Here is a 25688-nt window from a genome sequence, read left to right as displayed (position 1 = left end):
GTTAACTCTCAACATTTCAAGAGGATTACTGCAATTCAATCAAGTTTGATAGTAGAAAAGTATATTTCTTAGGCTAATCGAGCAATGGGAGATAGGGCTATTCCATATTCTAAAAAAGGTAGGTCATGAAACTTGAGTTATAATATTATCACCTATCTATAATTTACTACTGCCTATATCACTAATAGATTTGTAGATAGAAAAACTGTGTTTTGCAGATACATTATTTACACTAATAATTTACAAGCTAGTCAATAGACTTTGGATTACAAGACTTAATTATTTTTAAAAAAAATAACATTCATTTCTATTTGCTATAACATTCTACAAAGATATACATATGTAGATTTTGGTATGAAACTATACATAAAAATAAAATACTTTTATATCTAATATTTCATATACGTTTTCCACAGAATTAAAAAAATAACAAAACAATTCATATTGATAAAAATAAATTTAGATTGGAACTAGTGTTTTATAGCAAAAGTTTTATTATTTCAGATATATAATATACAATGCATCATCATAAGAGTTCAAAATATTGAGACAAGATTATTTTCATTTTGTCCCTTTATTGACAAATATTGCAGAAACAAATTGCTGTATTGACAAACATTTAAAATGTGATTGAGGCAATTTTCTACAAACCTTTTTACCATCTTTTAAAGATACTGTGGTGGTTGTTCAAAATGATTGGTTTCATCAAAGGTTTTTGAAAAAGAAACAAGGTAACTAACAATTTTTTTTCGGAATTGAGTAAAAAGGAAATTATGTAAAACATGTATTTTTATGTATAAAACCAACAGACATAGATTTTTACCAAGAAATACCAAGTATCTGCCAGTATAGCCAGTAAGTAATAAGCAAATCATTAAGAGATAATAGCAAGAGATACTATCCAAATTTATTATTAGTTTAGTTTCCTGAAAATCAGATGCTTGATGCTTATTAAGTTTTTGAAACAAATAACTAAAATAAGGTGTATTTGAAACAAATAAAATTTTTTAATCTAAGTAGCTTTTTAAGTTCATCACAAGGCATATAAAATAACTAGATGTTTTCAGATTCTTAACAGACTTTACTCATTTTATAACAACTTAAAAAAAAAAAGAAAAAAAAAAGCTCAATTTAAATGTGATTTTATAATTTAGAGCATTAAATCATGAGTAAATACAAAATATAGAAAAAAAATTGAGCTTACATTTTAGTTATAGTTGGGATTAAAATTAAACAACAGAAAGTGAAATTTTGAGACGGCAAATTTTGCTAAACAATGATTTTATAAAATTTTCATACAAATACACAAAAAATATATATATTATTTGAAAATTGATTTAAGCTCAAAGGTTTTAATATTTTTGTGTTTAAAGCAATATTTTATCTAATTATATAAAGGCTTACACATGAGTACATTCAATTGTGCAAATGGATAAACAAAATAATGCAATATGAAACCATCACCTTAAAGTAGGTGTTTGTATATAAAAATTCAATGACATGATAGAACATAGTGCAATATAAATGATAATTTGAGATCTGTATATATATGTTCACTTTGGCTTAATATCACATTTAGCTCTAAGTAATGAAACATTTATGATAAAAACTGGTTAACAATCACACAAAACCTTTATAAATCTTTGTTTAAAAATCACATAAATAATAATTTTTCACAAATTATCAAATAGTTTGCGAACGCTTTCACATGTTTTACAATTACAAAAAGTAGAATGAACAGTCTTAAAATACTTCTTCTAAAAATGGTCGATACTATACAACATTTTTACTTTATTATTTATTATACATTAATGCTCTGAAAACATACAAATAAAAAGAGCAAACAGTTATCTGAAAATGAGTAAAAACAATTGATGAATGGAAAAGTTCGTAAAAACAGTCTAAATGAAACAAAATAAAAAATTAATGACTTATGCTAATACCCTATAAAACTAAGATGGACTAAAAATATGACAATGAATATAACTAACTGCCTGTTAAGTTTATAGTCAGTAAATAAGTTACAAATAATGAGAGATTCAATAGATTTCATCTTGTTTTTCACCGTTAGTGAGTAGTAGTTATCCTAGGGGAAATTATATATTTCTATTGCAAATGTCTCAGAAAATTTTTATATCATTTTGATGTGACTTTGTTATTAAATATTATCAACCAAAAGTATTGTAATAGTTGTTTTATTTTAAAAATATTTTTATGTAACTGCAAAAAGTCCAATAAAATATCAAATTTCACAGAGCAATTACACCATACAAGATATTAATAAGCTTTATCATATAAAATAAGCCACATTAAAATCGGATCACAACTTTCTGAGATATTTTATTTTCATCCTAAATGTATTCCCCCACAAAGACAGCATTAAAGTAGAATAATAGGGACAATGAAGTAGAGAAATGTAGAAATGAAGTAGAAAAATAGGCACAATATCTTAAGGCACATTAAAGGATAAAGTTATTAATGAAGAATTCATATAACAATGAGTATTTCTTAATTAAAAATTGCACTGGAGGTAAGGCACTTATTAGAACAGAAAAATTAGCTTCTACAATTACCAGAAAATCCAACATTAAGTTGTTTACTTTTATTTCCCAATTTAAATTAATTGGAAATGCTGCATAATCTCTAATATATTGCAAATTTTTATTGTAACAAGCTTAAATAAAATGGTAATGAACTTAAATTAAAAAAGCGAACTTAATTACCATTATTTATTTTTCCAACATTAAAAAGATTTAGTTAACTTAATTTTGAATGCATCATACTGTGTTATTACAGTAATGAGTAAATTGTACAGTCATGGTGACATACCTTTATAAGTGATTTTCTAAACATAAATGAAATTATGTACATTTTATAGTTGACAGTAAATTTACATGACTGGAAACAGCAATAATAAATAAATCATGATCAGGTACATAAAAGTTCAACAACAACTACAGGGAAGAAGTTAAGCTCTATAAGAACTATTGTTTTAACAAGTATACACTTAAAAAGTTAGAAAATTGCAAAATAAAAAAGATAAATGGCTTGTTTAAAAAAAATAGCTAATTGTTTTAGACTTATCATAATTTGATAGCTAAGGAAAAACAAACTCATATAAATTGCAGGACAGTCAATGTCTTTAACATTCCTGTAATAACATAAAATTATACTTGATGGGAGGCATTGTAGCTGTCCATATACTTTTTTTAGAAGATAATTTTTTTTAAAAAAAAATAAATTCATATCCTAGACATTAAAACATCCTTATAAGGTTGAGTAAAATACTAACAAATCGAAGAATCATTAGTAGAATGATATCAAGTAGACATTTGTTCATTTCTAAAGAATGACTCAAATAATAAAAAAGAAGTGACTGGTGCAATACATAGATATCAATCTACATAAAAATTTACAAAAAAAATATGTAAAATTATTTGCACAAAAAATTTACAATACTTTATGGTGTAAAACAATACAATGACAAGAATATAAATTATGTAAATGAAGAATATTTTAACAATATAAAATACATCTCAAACAGACTAGTAAACTTCATATATAAAAACAGTTTTCATAAGTATTAAAAGCATCTTCATTTTCTGAAAGTGCTTGCAATCTCAAATTATTTTTTTCATAAATCCACTGTACATTTGTCCGATTAGATTTCTCATGGCTTTTAAACCAAGGCACCTGCAAAATGTTAAAATAAAAGATCATTATAAAATAAAAATTATTTACACAACCAATTTAATTAAACAAGTAACACGCAAACGAATAGGATCAAAGAAAACTTCAACCTATAAAATCACTATTAATTTCAATGTTTTTGATTATAAAATAATAAAAATTGCCAGATATTTTAAACAATACACATTAAATAAAATGTCCTATATACGTTTTTTTAATATTCATGTAATCCAAAAAATGCATTTTTACAATCTTGAAACATTATGGATTGTTAAAATTTTAATAACAAGCAAGCAGTCTTTTTTTCTTCTTTTGCCCAGATACATTTCCTCTAATTAGGATAGTCAAATAAACCTAGTTTACTTTGCCTACTGAGCAGTTCTCATCCCTAAACATCATTGTTTTGTTTGGAAGACATTTTTATCAGATCTTTATAGTATATTTATTAATGTTTCATTTTATCACTGTTCATACACTTCATGAAAGACAGTTTTAGCTTTTCCAAGACAAAGAGATCAAGAAACTATGTGTCTGCTCTTATTTTTTCTAACCACAGTATGCTTTTTATTTTTATACTACTTGACCATTTAGAAGATCTGGTTCTACCTGCAAAAAAGCTCAGAAATTTCTTATTTTTGACAGTGAATTTTTAGATTTATGTTGTTTGAGGACATTTTCTATTTCTCTTTCCTTTTCATTCATGGATATCTATCTATTCATAGCATTAATAAGATAACTTTTTAAAGTTATTCAATTTTGGCTTTAATATCTTAAACTTTTGAACACTTGGGCTGAACCTGTATATATGCATATATTGAATCATCTCACTTCTAAATTCGTAACCCTTATTTAATAATTATCTTTTTTAATTCTTGAATGAAATTTCACAGTGGTGCAGAGCAGTTGTTTTTACTGTATGTTAGGTATATCTATAATTTGTTCTGACGTCATATTTGCCTTATAGTTTTTTAATCTTGTCATTGAGCCCAGCATTCAATCCAATCTACTTAATATTCAGTATTTCTATTATTGTTTTACATCCACTACAAATTAACAATGATTGTGTAGAAATGACTATTATTTAGGAAACTTTTAAGGAGATACAAAATAAAATGTAAATTACAAGGCCAATAATTTCTTTTTTTGGAATGAAAATATTTTAACAGCGACAATTTCCTTTGGTATGCTTATCCTCCATATAAATAATTTATTTTTGCTTATTTCTTTACTTATTATGCTTCATGTAAAATTCTATTTCATCTTTTTATCTCCAAAGAAAAACATTTTAAAACAATACCCAACTTTTGAAGCATCTTTAAGCATATTACTAATAAAAACCATTATGATGGGATTTTTTTAAAAATGGATAAAGTAAGACATTAAAAACTACTGATTTTATGTTTCAATCAAGCTTTTTTTCTTACTAATGGTTGCTCTGAACAATAAAAGTTATGGATTATTTTCCTTCACCCAATTACATAACAAATTAATGATAAGTAATTGAAAATGAATAATTAAAATGAGGTGTATATGCAGCAGTAATTCTTGAAAACATTAGTATCAGTAAATTTTTATATTTTGGTAGAACTTTACACACCATAACTGTTTTTTGGATATAAAATAGCAATATAATAATGCTAAAAATGTATAAAATTAGTAAAGAATTACCTTTAAATTGATTTGCTTTTGAAATCCTTCCACATTTCGCCGTAGTTGAAATGCAAACTGTTCTTTAGTAGGCCATAGTTGTTGAATTTGAAGAGGATATTCATTACTTAATAGTTGTCTTTCATCTACAACAAAAAATACCACATTGTACATTGCATCCCAGAAAGAATGATATGGAATCTTAAAAAAGCCACATTTTACGAGAAAGCAAAATGAAAATCCACTTACATTGTGAAATCTTAACTAAAACAGTTTAGAAAGATTAATTAGTAGAATATGCACCTTTACTAGATGGAAGTTAAATTATTTATTTATTTTGTACTTAATAACCTTCAAAATTAACCTGAGTAGATAGAACAAAATCTAATTCATGCTCCAGACATTAATAAAGGAGTGCAATTTAATTCAAAATTATAATATTATATTACTGTAATTATGAATGATATCGCAACTCAGTAAAAGTGCAATATAATGTACAATATATATATATTATAGGCTAATCAAACTATCCAACTCTAGACAAGTTGCAGAAATCACAATGAAACTACTATGCTCCATGCAATAAGCTTAGTAAATACCATTGGCAGTTTGCAAAGAACAGGATATTCCAATTAGCCAGCACCATATTTATTCATTCACATATACATATATATAGTGTTAAAATAAACATATTAGAGAATGATTCAATCCATCAGCACCATTTGTAAATAAATTTAAAACTTTAGCAATAAATTTTCATAGCTTTTGTAATAAACATGTCAAATGTTTTTATACACCAGTTAGCATTTCCGAATAATATTCTTTTCAAATTATTTTTCTTATGAAACAGTTTATATAATAGAAAATTTTAAAAAAAATTTGGAAATAAAACAGTAAAAAATGATGCTATTTACAGAAATCATCAAAACATGAGGTTTCACTGGTGCAGAGAGGTGTTGTTAAAAAAATATAATAATATGTGTAGCCAAATTAAAGTTTTAAACAATATAATAATCATCAAGAAAACTATTATACTTTTGCATTAAAGGAATTAGAGAAAAGTTTTTTAAAAAGGGGAGCAAAATTCCTTAAACAAAACTCTTAAAATAGGTTCAGCAATTTAAGTTTAAAAAATCTGTTCTTGTTGCATCAATTCAGAAGGATAATATTTCTGAAGGTTACATTATATGCATGCAGCAAAATTTCCATTATGGACATAATTCAAGCTCGGAAATTTTTAAAAAAAAACCTATGTACTAAGTTCGAATAAAAAATATACTTTTAGTTTTTGTAGTGTATATATTTTAGTAAAAAACAAAAAAACTTTACTTACAGTCTTTATTGCAAGAAATTTCATAAATTGAAAAGTTTTCAATTGCTTCCCGTGAATTGTAGCAGTTTAAAACTAGTTGAATTAAATCACTAGTGGTTGTTTTATCAGATACCAGAAGACTTTTATATAATGACTGTAAAAGTAAAAATACAATATTAAAAAGGACCAGAATAAATACTCAAATATATACATTCATTTAACTAAAAGATAATACCAATTGAGAGGTTAAATTAAATTAATTACAAGGAATACCTTAAATTTTAAATTTTCAAACAAGTTATTGTTTCAATGGAGGAGAATAAAATTATTAGCAAATTTTATTCTCCTCCACAGAAATTGATTTCAATTTAGGTTGCAATATATTAAAAACTGATGATAGTAGATATAAAATAATATGGCTAATTATGACCCAAAAAGGGGCTACATTATGTTTTCTCTTAAGTTTTGAACATTTTAACAATTAACTCTTTCAGACTGGCATACAATTTGGTTTTTACACCAGAGCAGAGAGAGACTAGCTAAAATTTATTAAACAAGAAAATAAAAGTAACTAAGTTTACTTATAAAAGTGCAACATGGAAAAAAGGATCAAAACATTGCAAATCAAAGAAATAAATATATAAATTAAATTACATTAAAATAAAAATGATTGTAACAATACCAAACAAAAGAAAAACAAAACAAAATTGAAAAAATATATAATTTAACAGATTCCTCACCCCGGCCATCAAACAACTGCCTCCAAACACTTTCACTAAGCCACCTCTTCTCATTTTTAAGGAAAATCTGTAAATATAAATGTGAATAATATACATGAATAATTAATATATATATATATATCACACAATCTTACTACTGACAGTATTCAGTGTCATTTAATAAAAACTAACAAAATGAAAGTTATGACATTATGCAGCTGCTATGCAAAATGTTTTGAATAACTTATGATTTGTTTGTAACATGCAATTATCAGGTGAAAACAATCTTTTGGGTATGAATTTAAGACAATATGTTCCTTTTTTATGGTTAGGCAAGTTATTAATACAAGAACCCAAAGAGACATAAAAAACCACCTTTACTCGCAGAAACAAGGTGAAACATTTGGTCTAAAAAAATCCCCATATTTAAAAAAAAATTTCTTCCCCTTTTCAATGAATAATAGGAACTATTCATTGTATTTGGCATTTTTTCCTACTCTATTGGTGTACATCTGCATTCTTTCAGACTATATTCTAGAAACAACCAAAATTAGCTTACTTAGATTCTCCTCTTGGATGACAAACTTGAAGCTCAGCTGGATGAGCATCATCTTCCAAGCTAACAACAGATCTGATTGGAATACCTAACAAAATTCAAATATTTTATTTACAATGCACATACTAAATATTAACTAGTTATTTTGGTACTATTTTTCCCGGTACATTTAACCAATTTTGGTCTAAAAAATTTTGTTACAGAAACAATATTAATTTTTTTCTCGTAAACTATCTGATAATATTTATTAAGAGGCTAAATAAAAATAATTTTTAAGACACATTTCAGTTTTTGAAGTTAATGTTTTTAAATATATAATGTATAAATAAAAGACTGATTCCCAAGGATTTAAGTATTAAGTCAATATCTTTACTCTGTTTTCATTTTGCCATTTCACATTCAAACAAGTCAGAGACAATGCTTGAGAATCAATATGTTTACAGGTTTTTAGATCTTTGCAAATAAATTTTTGCATCAGGTAGCAAGGCTACAAACATATTTGAACTGTTTTCTCAAAAACTCAAGCCATAACCAATATTTATGTATTTATATTAATATGCAATAAACTCTCAAATGCTCAGAGAAAAGTTTTCATATAATTTCAAAAATTAATTTCCTTAACTTTTCCAGGTATTTAAAGAAAATTTCAAAAAAAGTCCAAACATTTTATTTTCTTCAACAGAAAAAATAATTTTTTTTTTAATTCTAATGTCTAACATTAGATTTTGTAAACAACAAAATATCTCTACATAAGGATACCATGAAAAGTTTTACTGAAATGCTGATTTTTTTTACAAGGGATGATTGTAATAGATATGATTATTTAACTAAAATCTCAGTAATTGATTACTGTTAGTGAAGCTGGTTAGTTCAAAAATAAAATTATTATTATTATATTCCAGGTATAAGAAAGGATTTTGTAAACTATTTTCCCTGATTTTTTGGAGCCTAAGTCAAATTCCCTGACAAATGTGAGAGCCCTGTCCCAGCATCCTTCAATTTTAAGTTTTTTTTTCATGATAAATTTTAAAAATAAAGCTTATAAAATTTAAAAAAATATAACTAAGCCACCTTATAACTAAATATAATTTATAAACAATACTGCAGCATATATTTTGAGAGAAACTCAAAACATTCTATTAAAGTGGTGCAACAGAATCGAAATCCCTATCATGAACAAAAATGTTTCAAAAGTACTTTTGAGATTTTTTTTCTTACTATTTCTACAAAAGCTACTAAATATTTTTAGGGAATTTGCATGCATTTATTTAGAAATGTAGTATTTATAGATATCAGAAAAATGAAAAATAAACCTATCCAATGAATGTCATACCTGTTTTCCGAACCCAAACTTCCATTGTAAGATAAAATAAATTAGGGTCTCTATGCTTCACTTTGAACTTAGACAGCAACATCCTCACAACATCTTTGCTAGTGGTCTGTGGAGTGATACACAGGGTTTTGTATTCCATATCTGCACATAAGACTTTTGTGTACACTTTAATGGTTATCTGTAAAAGATTAAAAATATAACTTTCTTCCACAAACAACAAAAATACACTTTTTCATAAATTTGTCATCTTGAACTGTAAATTGTATGAAAAATATATACTAACATAGCTGCCAACATGGATAGGAAGAAATCCAGTAGACTTTGTAAAATAAAATAAACTTCATGATAATAATACTAAATATGTACTAAATATTTTACACATAGGGAATTTTAGCATTATCAAAATAGGAAAACTGGAATATTATACAGTTATGATTAGCAATAAATGAACTTAAAATGTTATGCATTATGTTTACTCATAATTTTGAACAGTAATAGGCATTTAACTCATCAAAGATAGTTAACAAATTTTTTTAATTAATTTAAAAAAGGAATTAAGAATAAAAATAAACTGAAAATTTAAGAATGAAAAAGTTTTAAACTGATTTCTATAAACGAGGCTCACTTCATCCTATATTAATAATATTTATTGAACATTCAAACAAGAAATAATTTGAGCAAAAATTCTATTTCAATAAGGGATGCTTTTTTAGAAAACTTACTCAATTCAAGGGAATTTTCAAAATGTATAAAAATCAGGAGAATTTTTATTAAACCAGGAGAAACTAGCAAAATCCAGTAGTCTACTGGAAAATCCAGTAGTAATGGCAGCTATGTACTAATAAATAAACTATGAAAGGCTAAGATAAAAACACAAATAATACCTTGGAAGGACGTGAGTCATGTAAGCTGCTAGTACTTGAAGATCTACTTGATTCTTGAATCCCTGAACTGCCAAAACTGGACAAACTAACTGTGTCCCTTGAGAACTGTACTTTATACGGTGACAAATTTGAAGAAGACACGTGTTTCAGCATTCCCTCTACATATCATTTTCAACGACAACTTTTAGCAACTACACAATTAATCCTAAAATATTTAAAATAAAATAAACTTTTCTAAGTTGAAAAATAATTTTAAGATTTCTATATGAATGCTATAAATAAAGTTTAAAATAAAATTAAAATATTATAAACCAGGCATTAGTCAAAATAAAAAGTTAAACAATATACTTAACACGGCGAAATTCGAGCTTTTAGTGTTGTTTTAATAAATCTAATTGGAATTAATGAAGTAAACATAAAACATCTTTTGTTTGCAGGTTGTAATATATTGTTTGAGAAGCAAGTAAATATAATTGTGAATCAATTATTATAAAGAGTAGGGGAGTTGCAATGAGGAAGAGTTAAATTTCTAGTTATTAATTAAATATCTATGTAAAAATACTTTTCATATGGAATTTCACTAAATTTTAGTGACTCCTATACTACAAAAAAGAAAGAAAAAAAAGCAAAGCTGTAGTCCAAAGGATGGTCAGCATATATTTGAAATTTGTTTACTAATAAATGAAAAAGAATAGATAATTTTTGCTGTAAAACATTTCAATAACAATTATACAAAAGCAAAAGTGGAAAAGAATTCTTTTAAGGTTAACTCAACAGTATATCGAGATTTCACAAATTTGAGAATGTCGATGAAAATATGTGAGGAAACCAATGACAAATTTTAATGTTTAATCTTTGGGGAAATTGTAATGTTCCTAAAAGTTATTCAATGTACAATTAATGTCTTTAAATAATGAAGACAAAACATTGCAAGATGAGAGTGACTTATAATAATTTAGGTTGTATTTAATGAATAAATTAATCTACTCTAGAGCTGATGAAAATATGTGGAAAAAAAAACCAATGAAAAAATTAACGCAATAATTATAATTTAGCAAAAATACACACTTTCAAGGAGAAAAAAATAAACAAACCCTACTATATCCCAGAAAAGGGGTAAAGTGGGTATAGTTCTAAAATTAGTGTATATTTCAGTTCAAGAAAATATATACATAATTATTATTTTAGAAATAAAAATACTCTTAAATAAATATATCATAATTATATCTTAAAATTAAATGTTAAAAAATTTTTTTTTTTGTATTATTAAATTACAGAGTTAATGTTTGTGGCTATTAAAATTAGGTTTCACACTTTGGATGCAGTATATTTTGCTAAACTCTAAGCAATTTCATCAAAAAAAACTGTAATAGTTTTTATAGCAGACATGTATTTTTTATTCAATTTAATTATTTTAAGGAAATTGTTTTGTTTTCCATGAAAAAATTGCAATATTAAGGTAGAAACTTGCATTAAAACTCATTTGTACCTTTAGATATGCTCACTAAGTTGTACCATCATGCTATTTTGGTAACTTTCTTAATTGTATAATAAGTCTGTCATATTGCTATTTCTCCCATCATTCTTCTCTTTAAAAAATAAAATTTAAAAGAAACTTTGTTTTTAGTGTTAAAATTACTATGTAAGGCTGTAATCAAACAAATAAATTACATTTTAGCTAATTCATTATAAAATAGAGAGCATTAGATACATATTAAAGCTAACACAGAAATAAATAAAAAAATCTATCATACAATACTTAGCTAAACCTAACCATATACCTATTTTACCCCACCTCAAAAAACAATTCATAATAAATAGAATTTTGAAATTTATTCTTGCATTTTTATGTAGATCTGTTCTTTAGATGCCCCTCCAGTTTGAACTAATATTAATAGTTTTTACCAGTTTTTAATGTTATTAGAAGAAAGTTCATGAACAGGTTAAACTAACATATTGAATAAGTTGTTCATAAACAGATAGTTTGTAAGCATAAAAACTGGAACAAAAATGCTTGCTGCAATCCCAGTAAATGTCTATGCAAATATTAAACAAACTTTCTCAATATAAAAACGAGGAAATAGATGTTTTTTTAACATATACACATTTTACCCCGTGTACTCATTTTACCCCATCTGTATGATTTTTCCCGACTTAGCTCACAATTGAGTTTGTGAACTGTAAAACTTGATAACTGAAATTTTGTGGAGAGGGGAAACGAGAACACACTTTTGTCTCAGAATTCTTAAGCTAAATATTTCACATTTTCCTTGCTTTCTACATTAATGTCTTGCCTGAAAAACAGCAAGTTTTGGATCTGGGCAAAACGACTACAAAATGCAGTTATTTCTCATGAGTTTATACACATTTATATATATGATGCACATGCCTGAAAATTTATTAAGGTCAGAATAATATATATAATTAATATATTCAAAGCACAAATGATTTAATATAAATCAAAGAAAATTAATTTAATCGGAATGTTTTAAAACACTTTTATTAGGTTATTTCTACTTAGTTAATAAAATTTAAAACATTAATACTAAATATACAAGAAAAATATGTTGAGTAACTGTCAGAACATTTTTATTTATTACCTTGGAAGAGAAAATATCATGAAGCTGCTATTTCTTCAGAAACTGATATATTATTGTATCCCAGAAATAGTTAGACTTACTGCTTTTCCTTAAAACTGCACTTTATAAGCTAATAAATTTGAAGAAGACATGTATTTCAGCATCTTCTCTACAAATCATCTTCAATGCTACATTTTAGCTATACTCATAGTCCTATAATATAAATGCTTCTTAATACTGAGAAACAACACTCACTAATAATAATTTTTATTTACTCGTGAATCTTTAATTACAAAATACAGCTTTATTTACAAGTATAATGCAGTAAATGGTTAAAAATATTCTAAATCAGATTTAAATAAAATTTTTAAGTTTACCAAAATATAAAGATTTAAAACAAAATATCATAATATTAGACGGTATTTGTTTCAAATAATAAATGGCTTATTTAGGTTAATAAATTTACAAGTAGATTCTGATTTTATTTTTTTGCATCCACATTTAATACCTCACTATCAATAATCTCATTTTAGCACCTTACATAATGTTTGGTAAAAAAATTCAGTTTTTCAAATCAATTACCTCATTTGCACTAACAATTTCACATAATTAAGTCTGAAATGGTTTATATAAGACAAAAGTCCTTTGAACATTTTCTACTGCTTCAACAGATATCCAATGCAGAAACTTTTTTAAAATTACTCAGTATTATAAAAGGTAAGTTCTGATTATTACAATATACTAAATTATAGAGTAGACAAAAAATATGCAATGTATATGTATTTTGCTTACACATTGTATATGTATACAATGTGTAACAAAAAATACACAATATATATCTATATAAATAAATGATAAAAAATTCTATATTCTACCACACAGTCAATTTTAAAAAATTTGGATACAAAGACAGAAAATTTGGTAAGTCAAAAACTAGTTTTGTATCTTCCAAAAACTGCTAAATTTAAAGAAAAATGTACTGATAAGTATAAAATTCTATCTATGCATAACATTCTATACATTTTAATTCTTATAAAACTCTATATATAGAGTTTTATAAGAATTAAAATCACTTTTTAAAAAAATTGACAATTTTTAGAACAAATATCCTCAAAATTTGGTAAAGCGAAAGGGTTGAAACTAGTTACAAGAGTTAATGAATTGCTTGCAGAGAGTTTTTTAATTGAGATTTTGTATATGAAGAAAGATTTTTATCGCAAATTTCGTTAAAATTAACCTCTTCATTACCTCGGTGTACATATGCGGACCTTCGCTTCTTCGCTAACACATTAAAATAAAATTTATAGTTTTACCTTTATTGAAATATTTTTAGATGTTTAAGGTATTTGGGGATTCCAATTGATGTAGAACATGTAAGTTATTTGGTTAGAGTTCTACACAAACAGAATTAATTTTCGAAAAATGACGCCAAATCCATGTGCATGAAAACATAAGTAATTTTAAATATTTTATAGCTTAGTTATTCTGAAAATAATATTTTTTTAATTTTGACTTAGTAGTTGTGTGATCTAAATGAAGCTTTAAATTTATTTTTACTCAATATTTAAAAATAATACAATCGAGAACATGCAGGTAGGTCCATGTATGTGCACCTTTGTATGCATGGCGAAATTAATGACAGCATAGTAGTCAAGTGAAATCTCATAGTATTATGAGTATTTAATTTCATATCTATTTAGTAATATTTTTATGTCTACTTTAATTAATTGTTTTATGTTTATACAAATATATTTAATAACTTTAACTTTGTGTTTTTTTCTTTAATTTTGAAATGTTACCCCCAAGAATTAGATTTATTTTGATAATTATAAGAAGAGAAATCAAAATAATTAAAAAAGCAATTAGAAACTATATTTCGAGTGGAAAAACGTGCTATGCAGCAGAAATTCCATCAGAAAATTGAAACCAATAAAATATATAAAGAAGAAAACAATGAAAAATATGACAACCTAAGCTGATGTCATCAGGGGGTACCAACCCTAGAAGTCATAAAAGCAAAATCCTTTCTATCCAGAGCATGACAAATATCTAAGTTGCTCTCTCTGTACCCCAAAGGTTTTGCCAGAAGTCCAGGTAGAGAGAAGATAAAATACAAATTACAAAAACCAAATACAAAAGTATAATTCTTAAACTAACACAAAGGAAAACAATGTTCAAAAACTTACTTAAAAATAATAAATCCTAACCAAAAAAACACAACACATTACAGATCTTCAACTAAAATGAAATTAACGAAAAAATGTCCCCTAATTTAATGCACAGAAGGAAGAAAAAAGAAAAGAGCAAGAAAGCTGTGCCATCATTAGTAGAAATGCTTAACTGGGGCAACTCAGCTAAGACTCGATCATGCCCTATTAAAAGAAAAACAGAACTAACAATATTTAATCATTTCTTTAATTTTAAATTCAAAATTACAGAAATTAAAAGGAAAACCATTACTTTTCAGATTTTTTAAAAGATTTTCAGATTTTTTTTCTGATTTTTCAGATTTCTTGAAAGCATTCAACATTATTGCAAATTTTATTAATTCCAGACAAGTGATAAAAGACTAAATTTTTGAAAATTTTACTGCAGAAATCGGTATCAAAATTACGGAAAAAAATAATTTTAAACTAAAAAGCTTTCCTTTTATCATAAACACCAATTTTAATTTGGTTATTAGCAATATCAATTTTAAAATCTAAATATTCAACATTTAAGCAATTATCATTAGTCCTCTTCAAAACCAAATCTTTAGGGTATATATTAAAAATAAAATCATAATTATCACAATCAAATAAAATTAAATCATCAATATATCTAAAAGCTTTAAAATCATTAAACTCAAGATACTTAGCTTCAAAAAAATGTAAAAAAATATTATTAACAACTGTAATAATAAACTTATTCTTAAGTATTTTAATTTTCTCAAACAAATCATTATCAATAACGGTAACACTAGGATAAAAACTCAATTTGGAATTATTTAAATAATATTTAACTTTTTCCAAAATCTTTGTCTTCCATTCTGTAAAACCTTCAACCATTTATTTTTATAATTAATATTAGATTCTTTTCAATAGTTAGTTATTTTGTGTGGTTTGCACAGTTAAAAATATTTTTGAAAGTGAGGTTTAATGTAGTATTGCATTGTACTTTGATAAAACTAATTTTTTTTTTTTAAATTTCCTAAATAGTAATCATTAAATCTATTCATCATTTTATTTAAATTGACCATAACATAACAATAGGCACGTTTGTTACTACTCTAAGTGCAATTTAATATTTGAAATGTTCATATTCTTTAACTTAGTTAAAACCAGGGTTAGAAAAAAGTTTTTTTTTTCTATTTAAAGGTTGAATAACATACTAAGTCTCAAATTAATAATAATTTAACCATTAAAAAGTTTTCCCAGAGATTTTCTTAACTATTGATTATTTTTATAAAAAATACCAAATAAAATTCACTTTTCAAAAATAAGTGACCATGAATAAAGTAAAAACTAAAACTTAAGATTTTGAATAAGCATACTTTTTATTTTACAACTCCACTTAACAAGCAACTTTATATCTAAAAAAATTTTTTAGAAGTGCATACACGTAAAAGTTAGCTTACCTTCTAATTGTTAGTGTATATAAAAATTTCGTAATTCAACATTGTCATTATTTAGCAGATTACACTTAGTAGCAGTAATAACAATTAATTGTTCTAAAATAAACATTTCTTGTTTTTTTATTTATTGAATCAATATAAATTTTGATTTAAATGAGTGTGAGGTATTCAAATCAAAATATTTTTTCAATTAAAAAATAATTAAAAGTCATAGAATGATAAAAAAAAATATGAAAAAGACAAATGGACTGCATAAATATAAACATACAAAAATGTAAAGGTATGTTTTAGTACTAACGGCTTGGAAAATAAAGAATAAACTACTTTTTGTCATTTATTTTAACATGATGAAGCTTTAAATTTAACAATATTCTTATTGATGTATTGCAGCATTAAATAAGAAAGAGAAAAAAGAATTTGAATAAATTTAATTTTTGTCTTTGATAGATTTTCTTTAAATATATGAAAAATTTCATTTAAAAATTACAATAATGAATATAATTTACTGCATTTATAATTGGTTTTTTGAAGAATTTTAAATTCTTCAAGAAACCAATTAGAAATAAATATTTTAAAAAAAGTAAAAGAAAAACTTTAAACTTACTGTTACTAGATTAAATTTGTTCAAATTTGAGTTATTCTTACAATTTAACAATTAACAATTAATTAAAATAGATTTCCTCTGGACGAAGTGCCAACCCTGTTCAATATAAATATTTTTGTGGAAAATCATTTCGGCCTAACATTTAAAAATTGCAGATTTATGCTTCTTTCAAATAATATAGATTTCCAGCAAGAATTAAGCTTAAAATCAGGATTCGTGATTTTTTTTAAAAAAATAAAAAAAATCCGATTTTTTTTTTTATTTTTATTCAAATACAAGGTAAGAAATTTAATTTATGATTAAAAATACTTTATAAATGTTTAGTCAAAATTAAATTAACATTAAAACAATATTTTAGTAGCTCTAACTTACTAAACTTCGTTATAATACATAGCTTTGAATGCAGGGTTTGAAACAAATGCATGATTGAAATTTAAAGACTAGCTGAAATAGAGAATTTAAAGAGTACTTCAGGGGTCTGTTTAGGTTTTTCTGAGAGATTTATTTTGTGAAAATTTCGGCATAATTTGTGAAAATAAAAAATTATATTAAAAAATCAACACAAAAATATTGTAAAAATATGGATTTATCGTTTCTTACAAGATACAAAAATAACATTTTAAGTAAAAATATTTTGTGAAATTATTCTACAGTTTTTCCTAATGTTGAAATTTTGAAGGTACCGCTAAACCGTAGTAAATTTGGCTTGAACAGACCCCTGTACTTTAACTATTAAAGCAAAGTTTCAATTAGCAAACCATAATTTTAATTTAAAATTGTGATTTCTTTTTTTTTCCTCTTGATTTTTAAAATGACAAAATAAATGTAACAGATTGTGTTTATAAATGTAGTAATTCATCAAAAAATAAATAAATATTTAATCTATATATTTTTATATTAAAATATTCATTTTTAATTCTACATCAATAAAATATAATGTAGATTTTAATTCCATGCTTTTTCAATCAAAAGGTAGAATTTTAATTAACATTATTTGCATTTTTTTTAAACAAGAATTCATGTTTATTAATTACTTTCTACAGCTATGCAAGTCTATATTATGACAGCATTAAATGTTTACTTTAATCTGTACTTTCAATCTCAAGAATCAATAGATTTTCAAAAATGTAATTTCAAATGTGTTGGAATTTAACACACATCGAGAAAGAAAGTAATTTCGTTAACTAAAATTAATTAATGTAGCAATTTATTTAAAAAAAATTTTAAAACTAAGAAAAGAAATAAATAAAAGTATCAATAATTGAAATACTGTTTTTTAACTTTTAAAATCAATATATATTTAAAAAAAATCAGTTGATTTAAATCAATGATTTTTTTTAAAAAATAATTTGATTTAAATCAACAAACCCTGCTTAAAATTGGAAGACTTTTTCCACTTTTTTAATTTGTTACTATCAAACTGAAAGAATTTATATAAATAATAAAAAATTTAATTACATTAAATACTTAAAAAAAAACAAGCTTGTTTTTTTTGTTTTTGTTTTTTTTAAAATTACTTGGTTTCAACAAGCCAACCCTGGTTAAAACTGAAGGTCCACATGTGCATACTAAAAACTACTAGCCTTTTGGCAGCATAATTCATATTTTGATTATCTTATTATGACTTATGGGAGTCAAATAGAAATTCGGAACAGTAAAATATTTTTTCTGCAATATTTCTGTATACTTCAGTAGTGAAAAGGTTATTCAGGACAAAAGGGTTGAAACTAGTTACAAGAGTCAATAAATTGCTTTGAAAAAGTTTTTAAATTGAGGTTTTGTGTTTGCAGAAAGTTTTTTATTTTATCTAAGTCTGTCTTTCAATGTGAAATACAACTAATAACTAGTGAGTTAAGACCTGTTTGATTAGGCAAATTTACAATCCTTTCTAATTCCTCTTGATAAATATTTATGCAAATCATAATTTTGACTGGAGGAAGAAGAAAAAGAACCAAGGAAGAATAAGAAAAATAAGTTAGCAAAGACATTGTTCTTGGAATAATTATTAAACTTATGGTAGTTAAGCAGATAACAGTAGTTCAGCAGCCTTTCATTCCTTCAGTGAGCTGATAAAATGAGTACCAAGCATGTTTGCATAGATGCCACTCAAAAAAAAAAAAAAAATTCAAGACTGAACTCATTTTTTGATCAATTAACACGACCTAGCGTTATTTAGCAAAATTTTTCAGAAATTTATTATAGATCAATTTACATGAGAATGATCCCTTATAAGAATAACATTTAAAAAAAAAAATATTTTCTTTTCTTTATTTTACTTTTTTTACAGCAAACGAAATAAAAATAACAGCTAACCTCATCTTTTTACACCAATCACAATTCATATCTGTATTTATCTTTCACTTCATCATCAAATTTTGTCCTATTTCCATAAATTCCATTTTTCTTAAAAAAAATAATCTTATACTTAGTAATTTTTTTCTTTTTTTAAGGAAAAAGAAAATTTAATTTTTACTTTTAAAACTTAATTTACATAACTAAATGGAAATAAATATTAATTGAAGATTGGATTTCATCCCACTGATCTTTTCTCAAGACTGATTTCAGTTCACAGGACTGAAGAGTGGCACCCCTGTGCTTGAGAACTAAACACTTGGGGCTCCGCATTGGGCTGACCAGGCAACCAGAACATCTGCTCTTGCACTCCAGAGCCCAAAGGTCAAGAAAACTGAAATGGGCACAGTTGGCTTTGCCCCTCCATGGGTTGTCGAGCCACTGAATTTTAATTCAGCAGATAATGTTTGAGTAAGTAGGAATTAAGGAGTTCTAGGGCTAAGAGTTTTAAAATAAAACATTGCTGAATCGATTTTAATTTCTCACAGGACCATTTATTTCGAATACGTCAAATAATGCAACTTGAAAAAGTATAAAAATTAAAAAAGAAGAAATAAATTAACAAAAATTTAAAAAAAAAATATTTATGATGCAAAAGAAAGATAAATGAATTATTTATAACATACATAAATTTTAGTTTGAACACACTCTTTTCTTCTTATCCCAAATAATAAATTTTTGTCATTTGTAACAGATTCAGGGTATCTGCTACATTTTAGATTTTCAAATTCATGACTTTCCATGACTAATTCCAAGAATTTTTTATGACTTAACGAAGTTACTATTTTCTCCGACAAAAACACAACAATAAATTTAAAAAAACATTCATTGAAATGATAGGTAAAACCAAAACTGTTATACTCTGCATCTTCATATTTATAGGTTTTAAATTTAAAAAACAGACTAAAGAAAGAGTTGAAGCAATAAAATACAAAAGCGAATATTCTTTTTCCTGCAGAATTACATTCTAAAGATACTTTTCTTGTTCATGGAAAAGGAAAAAAATACTCCTGATTTTTCTGTTCTAATTTCGGAGTAAAAAAATTCGCCAATGACTGGCTTGCCTTTAGCTAAAATTTTAAATTGATAAAATAATAAATAATAACAAAAATTCTGAAATAACAGAAGTTTAAAAGATAATTCGCTCTAGAAATGATGTTTTTTTATTTTATTTTTAGACAGAACACCATAATTTTTAAAGAACAAAATCAAATCAAATCAAATATGACTGTGGGTGGGGATTTTGTTACAAATTCAGATATTCCGAACACTATGAAATTGGGAGGGGGGTGTAAATTCCACTTTAAAAATTTAATTTTTCGGCAACCTAAATCCATGACTTTTCATGATTTTTTTAAAAATATAGTTAAAATCATGACATTTCATGACAAATTTTGTTTAATACCAAAATTCATGACTTTCCATGATTTTTCAGGACTTTCCAGGTGTGCGGATACCCTGCAGATTACTGTTTTTCTTCTACAAATTAGTGAGAATAAAGAAAGTTTCTCAGTGTTTAAAGGCTTTGAGGTCTCCCTTAAAAATTGCCACTGACTATGATTTTGTTACACTCATCTTCACTAACATCATTAGCACTTCTTCAGTTTCTGCAATCAGTTTTTCAATCAACATTATACCACAGGTTTCACTATTTCCAACAACCGATGCAGAAACATCAAATGTGATGTTTGGGGCATTTTGCATAAACTGTTACAAATCAAAATTTTCTTCATCATTAACATCAAAAATTTCTGTTTTTCTTCTTTAAGCAAAATAACTTTTTATTTCAAATGTGTGTCATTAACTTCCAAAAACGATTTTAACGAGTGTTATTAACATTATAAAATTATGACAACAAAAGGTATAGGGACAAAGGATCAAGGTTCAACTGCAGATTAAAATTACGTGTACCAGTGAAACAGATATATGATCCATCTATTATACATGATCATATGAGCAAACTTCATTATCAATCTTATCAACTGCAGTTTTAAGCATAACTGATTAAAATGCATTTAAGCATATCACTGATAATTTCAAATTACTATTGCAAAAAATATATTAATGCTTTTGTTTCAGGGTGTCCATATACGGTGAAATCCCGGCTTTATGCTGTCCATTTTGTATGTTATCCTACTTCTTACGTCATTTTCTGCTGGTTCGTGAAAATTGCTTATACCAATAAGGTCATATTTACCCGGATTTTACGTTACCCTTTATAAGAAAATCCTGTTTTATTTGTTTTTCTAAATGTTAAAAATAATTTTTTTCTAAAAAGCTTGCACAAACTTTTTTTTCGTTTTCTTTTGCTTCCCTTTTTTAAAAAAAGAGACTTGATTATTAGCTATTAATTTAACTTGTAAAACATTCTTTCTATTTTATCCTTAAATCCTTTTGTCTGTGAGAAGGACTTTCCCTTTTATTTAAAATCAGTAGGGTGGTGGGATGGGCAAAGCACGGGAAGAGTAGTTAAAGGAAGTATAAGAGCTTAAATTGTAAAATTTGCAAGTGGAATTTTTTCCAGCAAACTTCAATCTTTGAATCTTAGAATTATCCAATCATTTAAAGAATGTTACACTAAACAATTGGTTAGGTAATCATTTATTTTCGTGATTTGAGTGATCTGCAAGATGCTTCTAAAGCAAAATTAAATATTCTGGAAGCTCTAAATTTGATTTTTATAGCATTGGCAGTATTGACTAAAATGATTTACAAATGGGTTTCATAAAGCTTCTTAGTATTTAATGGGAACATTGGCCCTACAATACAAAATTGAATGTCAGAAGATCTTTTAAAGTCGATGGCGTGCATATCGATTGCAGATATCCCATTACTTTTAGATTTCTTCAACATCTGATTTAAAGCTTGCTTCGAATTATAGAGATGAAGACGATGAAGATAAGTAAAAAATATCAGAGGATATAGCCACAACTGATCAAAAGTTTGAAAGCATGAAAACTCTGAAACATTTGCGAATGTATGCCATAAAACAAGTTTGCAAAAATATTGAAAGTGATATTGTAACAATTGTATCAAAGAACAAAAACTGTTTAAGATTACACTCTTTTTCCAGTAGTTCATCTCATTAGTGTAAATTTTTAAGCCCCAATTTTACGTTATCCCACTTCATGTGTTTTATTAATGCTAGATCAACGGAAAACGTAAAATCGAGGTTTCACTGTAATATGACCACTTTTTAAATCTCTCACTATATGTTATTCACTAATTCTCATCCTAATAGTATTGAAATAAATGATCAATAATTTAAATTAAAACTCAAATACGAAGAAACGAAGCAATGCATTAGTTAAAATAATCTTTTTATTACTTTGTCACTTGTTCATTACATTTGAATCATAGTAAAAAACATGTGTATGCATTAATATTATCTGGATAATTCAAATCAAATTTCTCAGAAATTATTTTCGCAAAACATCTGACCAAGTTACAAATATTTTCTTGTAATCTGTCAGCAAGAATATTTTTAACCTTATAAAACAAGAAAATTATTCACTCACAGAAGCTAATAGTTGAATATAATTATAGACATATTATATCTTTACATTTTATTTATATCTTTTTCTTTCTTGAAATTGTTTTCTTTTCTATAGTCTAACCTGCAAAACCTTTGAGAATGTTTCATTGGACCCTAGGACATATTACTATTTCATTCAGTGACTTTTCCAAAAACAATTTATGTTTTACCTTTTAGTATGTAATAAGATAGAAATAGCTAAAACATTGTATTAAATTAAAGCAATTTAATTTTTAGTTTGGTTTCTTTGGAATTGTTGGATTTTTAAATAAATTAAAAATTTTTAATTTATAATTAATTTTAAAAATTCAAATAATAAAAAACATTTTTTTTAAGGAAACAATATATTTTAATTATAAGACATAAAAGAACTTTGAAAAGGACTTCATATAGTGTATTATTTTTAGCATATTATTTGATGATGAAATTACTCAATATTGAGTGTTTGGTCAAATAAATATTTGTTATTTCAATTAAAGTTAGTACGAGTTCATGGGTTGTTGCCCAAAAGTTGTCAAAACTTTTATTTTATATAAATATTTATTTATTACAAATTAATAATTTTAATGTATAATCTAATTATTTGAATTGGCTATCAAAAAATTTAATTCTAATGAACTTATTTCTTCAAAGTAAAATTAATAAAATCAATGATAAAATGTTTGGCAAAATATCAATCTTTACTTATTAGCAAACTTTCATAACATACATGAATATAGTTAGATAACAAGATAATTTTTTAAAAAATTGTTACCACTAAAAGTTCTATTTGGTTTATAGTAAGTTTCACTTTATTTATAAAATTTGATTAATAATAAATACAAAAAGATATCATTTTCAATATGCTTTCTTAATACATACAGCTGGTGGTACAACAGGTGAACCTTAAGAAATAAAAAGTGCCATATCCAAAGAAATTATACATCATTTGTAGCAAAAAAAGCTGATATGGATATTTTTTCGATTCTATTCATCAAATAAAAGGATTGTATTCTTTGAAAGGAAGAAAAAAAAAACCTAAGGAGCTTCTTTGTAAATTTTTCTATTATTGGATCAATTATTGTTTACTAAATATAAGCATGCTATTAATCAAGTATATTTTAGAAATTTGAGTATAAAGAATCGGACTCAATAATACTTCATTTCATTTCTCATATAAATAGGATGAAGGAACAAAAACTTTTTTTGTTTCCCATCCTACACTGCCTACTATTGTTACTGAGTATGAATTACATTTAGAGATTAACTGGCTTACTATGGTTATTAATTTGATCAGTAACATAATCAGCTTAAAACGTTGCTTAAGAAATATAAAATAGAGGAGAACAAAAATAGCAGAATTATTTAATTAACAGCTGAGAAAAGGATTCAGTTCTTCGTAAAAAGTTCATCCGGTAGATTTTGGGAACTCAAAGTTTGTATAAAATAATCAATTGCTTATTATAATAATAGGTCACAAGACAGAAAATCGATAAAAGTTTAATAGATATTAAATATATGAAGTTTTATAAGAGAAATATAATATAAAATAAAATAAACGTACCATACATCCCACAGTGACGAGAATGACTACAAAAGCAAATAACAACATCCGGCCACACCAGTTAGCGTCTAGGGAATTAGGTAGGGATTTTTCACTTGCTTCCTTTCCCCGTCGGGTATTTTGACCCAGCTACCGGAAGTGTTCCCCCTCCCAACATAAAGAGGCCCCATTCCCATCATGTGTATTAAACATTCGTTCTTTTATAACTCTTCACGGGATGTCAACTGAAGGCTTGGATACATTACTTGATAGTTTTATGCCGTGGCTCTTTTATTTTTGGATCCAAAATTTATACCTCAATAGGGATCTTTGCACACTATGCTAATAATTCATTACAATATGCCTCTGTTAACTTAATATTTATTTGTTTTTAGCCTTCACTCTGTCAGTGCTAAATCTGATTTAATTTAGATAACTGTGAAACAAGAATTTCGTTGTGAAACAAAAGTTATTAAGTTACTAATCTCAGAGTAAAATTTTATAAATCAAGAAAAAAGTTTAAATAAATAAGAAAAATTATAATTAAAGTATTAAGATATTTTTAATCACGGAGAGCCTGAGGCAGCGTCACGATAAGATTCTATTGTTCTTTTTTATGAGTCTGAAATATAATTAATGCCAATAGTGTTGCCTCCGTTGCGTTGCGGATTAAACATAGAGGTTTTATAATCATTTTAAAAGGTAGGTTACTCAATGCAAATGAAAGGAAATTAACGTTAATTAAACCTCCCCTTTGTTTAATTCTAAATCTCCAGAGGAACAATCAATTATAATTAGAAAATTGTAGCTCTCCGAAAATAACATTTAATGAATAGACGTAGCACAAACAATTTTTTCGAGGGGAAACACACAATTTTTTTTCGTTCAAGAAATCTTTTTTTATTATTATTTTAGTTTTAACAATATATTATGTAATTTCTACTGCATTAATATTTTTATTAATCAAAACACGATTTTGGAGAAGATAAACAAAAAAAAATAATAATATTAAAATTACATATAAGTATTTTTTTTTTTTTTTTTTTATCATTTCTTAGCAAAGAGTTATAAGTAGAGCCCGGATTTTGATGACCTAAAAAATCTCAACTAATGCCCTTAAAAAGTGCAAAAAATGCCCTTAAAAAGGGCAAAAAATGCCCTTAAAAATACAAAAATTGCGCAAAAAATGCCTTAAATAAAGTAAAAATATTGAATTAAAAAATTTTTTTGCTCTTTAAAATTATTATGAGTCATTTAAAAGATATAAAGCAATGCAATACTTGTTCTACGCTCATTAAAGTTTGAAAAGTATGTTTTATATCCTAAAATAACAAAAAAAGGA

General features: G+C 25.5%; 1 protein-coding gene across 2 annotated transcripts; it reads right to left on the bottom strand.

Annotated features, from left to right (window-relative positions):
- Positions 1–476: 476 nt before the first annotated feature.
- Positions 477–24593, bottom strand: rau (RA domain-containing protein rau). 2 transcript variants are annotated; one of them, XM_016068436.4, is made up of 9 exons: positions 24368–24593; positions 12742–12933; positions 10142–10346; positions 9258–9435; positions 7928–8012; positions 7390–7456; positions 6671–6803; positions 5359–5483; positions 477–3693 (listed from the first exon to the last, which is right to left on the bottom strand). In XM_016068436.4, exons 3-9 carry the CDS (start codon positions 10292–10294, stop codon positions 3556–3558), a joined length of 879 nt encoding a protein of 292 aa, XP_015923922.1. In that variant the 5' UTR covers positions 10295–10346; positions 12742–12933; positions 24368–24593; the 3' UTR covers positions 477–3555. The 2 variants fall into 2 exon arrangements, with proteins under 2 accessions (XP_015923922.1, XP_015923923.1); XM_016068437.4 differs by having other exon boundaries at positions 12822–12933; positions 24368–24500.
- Positions 24594–25688: the final 1095 nt, after the last annotated feature.

This window comes from Parasteatoda tepidariorum, chromosome 11 (genome assembly GCF_982258835.1).
Source record: "Parasteatoda tepidariorum strain Cologne lab strain chromosome 11, Ptep-v5.0, whole genome shotgun sequence".
NCBI lineage: Eukaryota > Metazoa > Arthropoda > Arachnida > Araneae > Theridiidae > Parasteatoda > Parasteatoda tepidariorum.
Note: the sequence above shows the minus strand (reverse complement) of the source record. Positions and strands in the feature narration are given on the sequence as shown.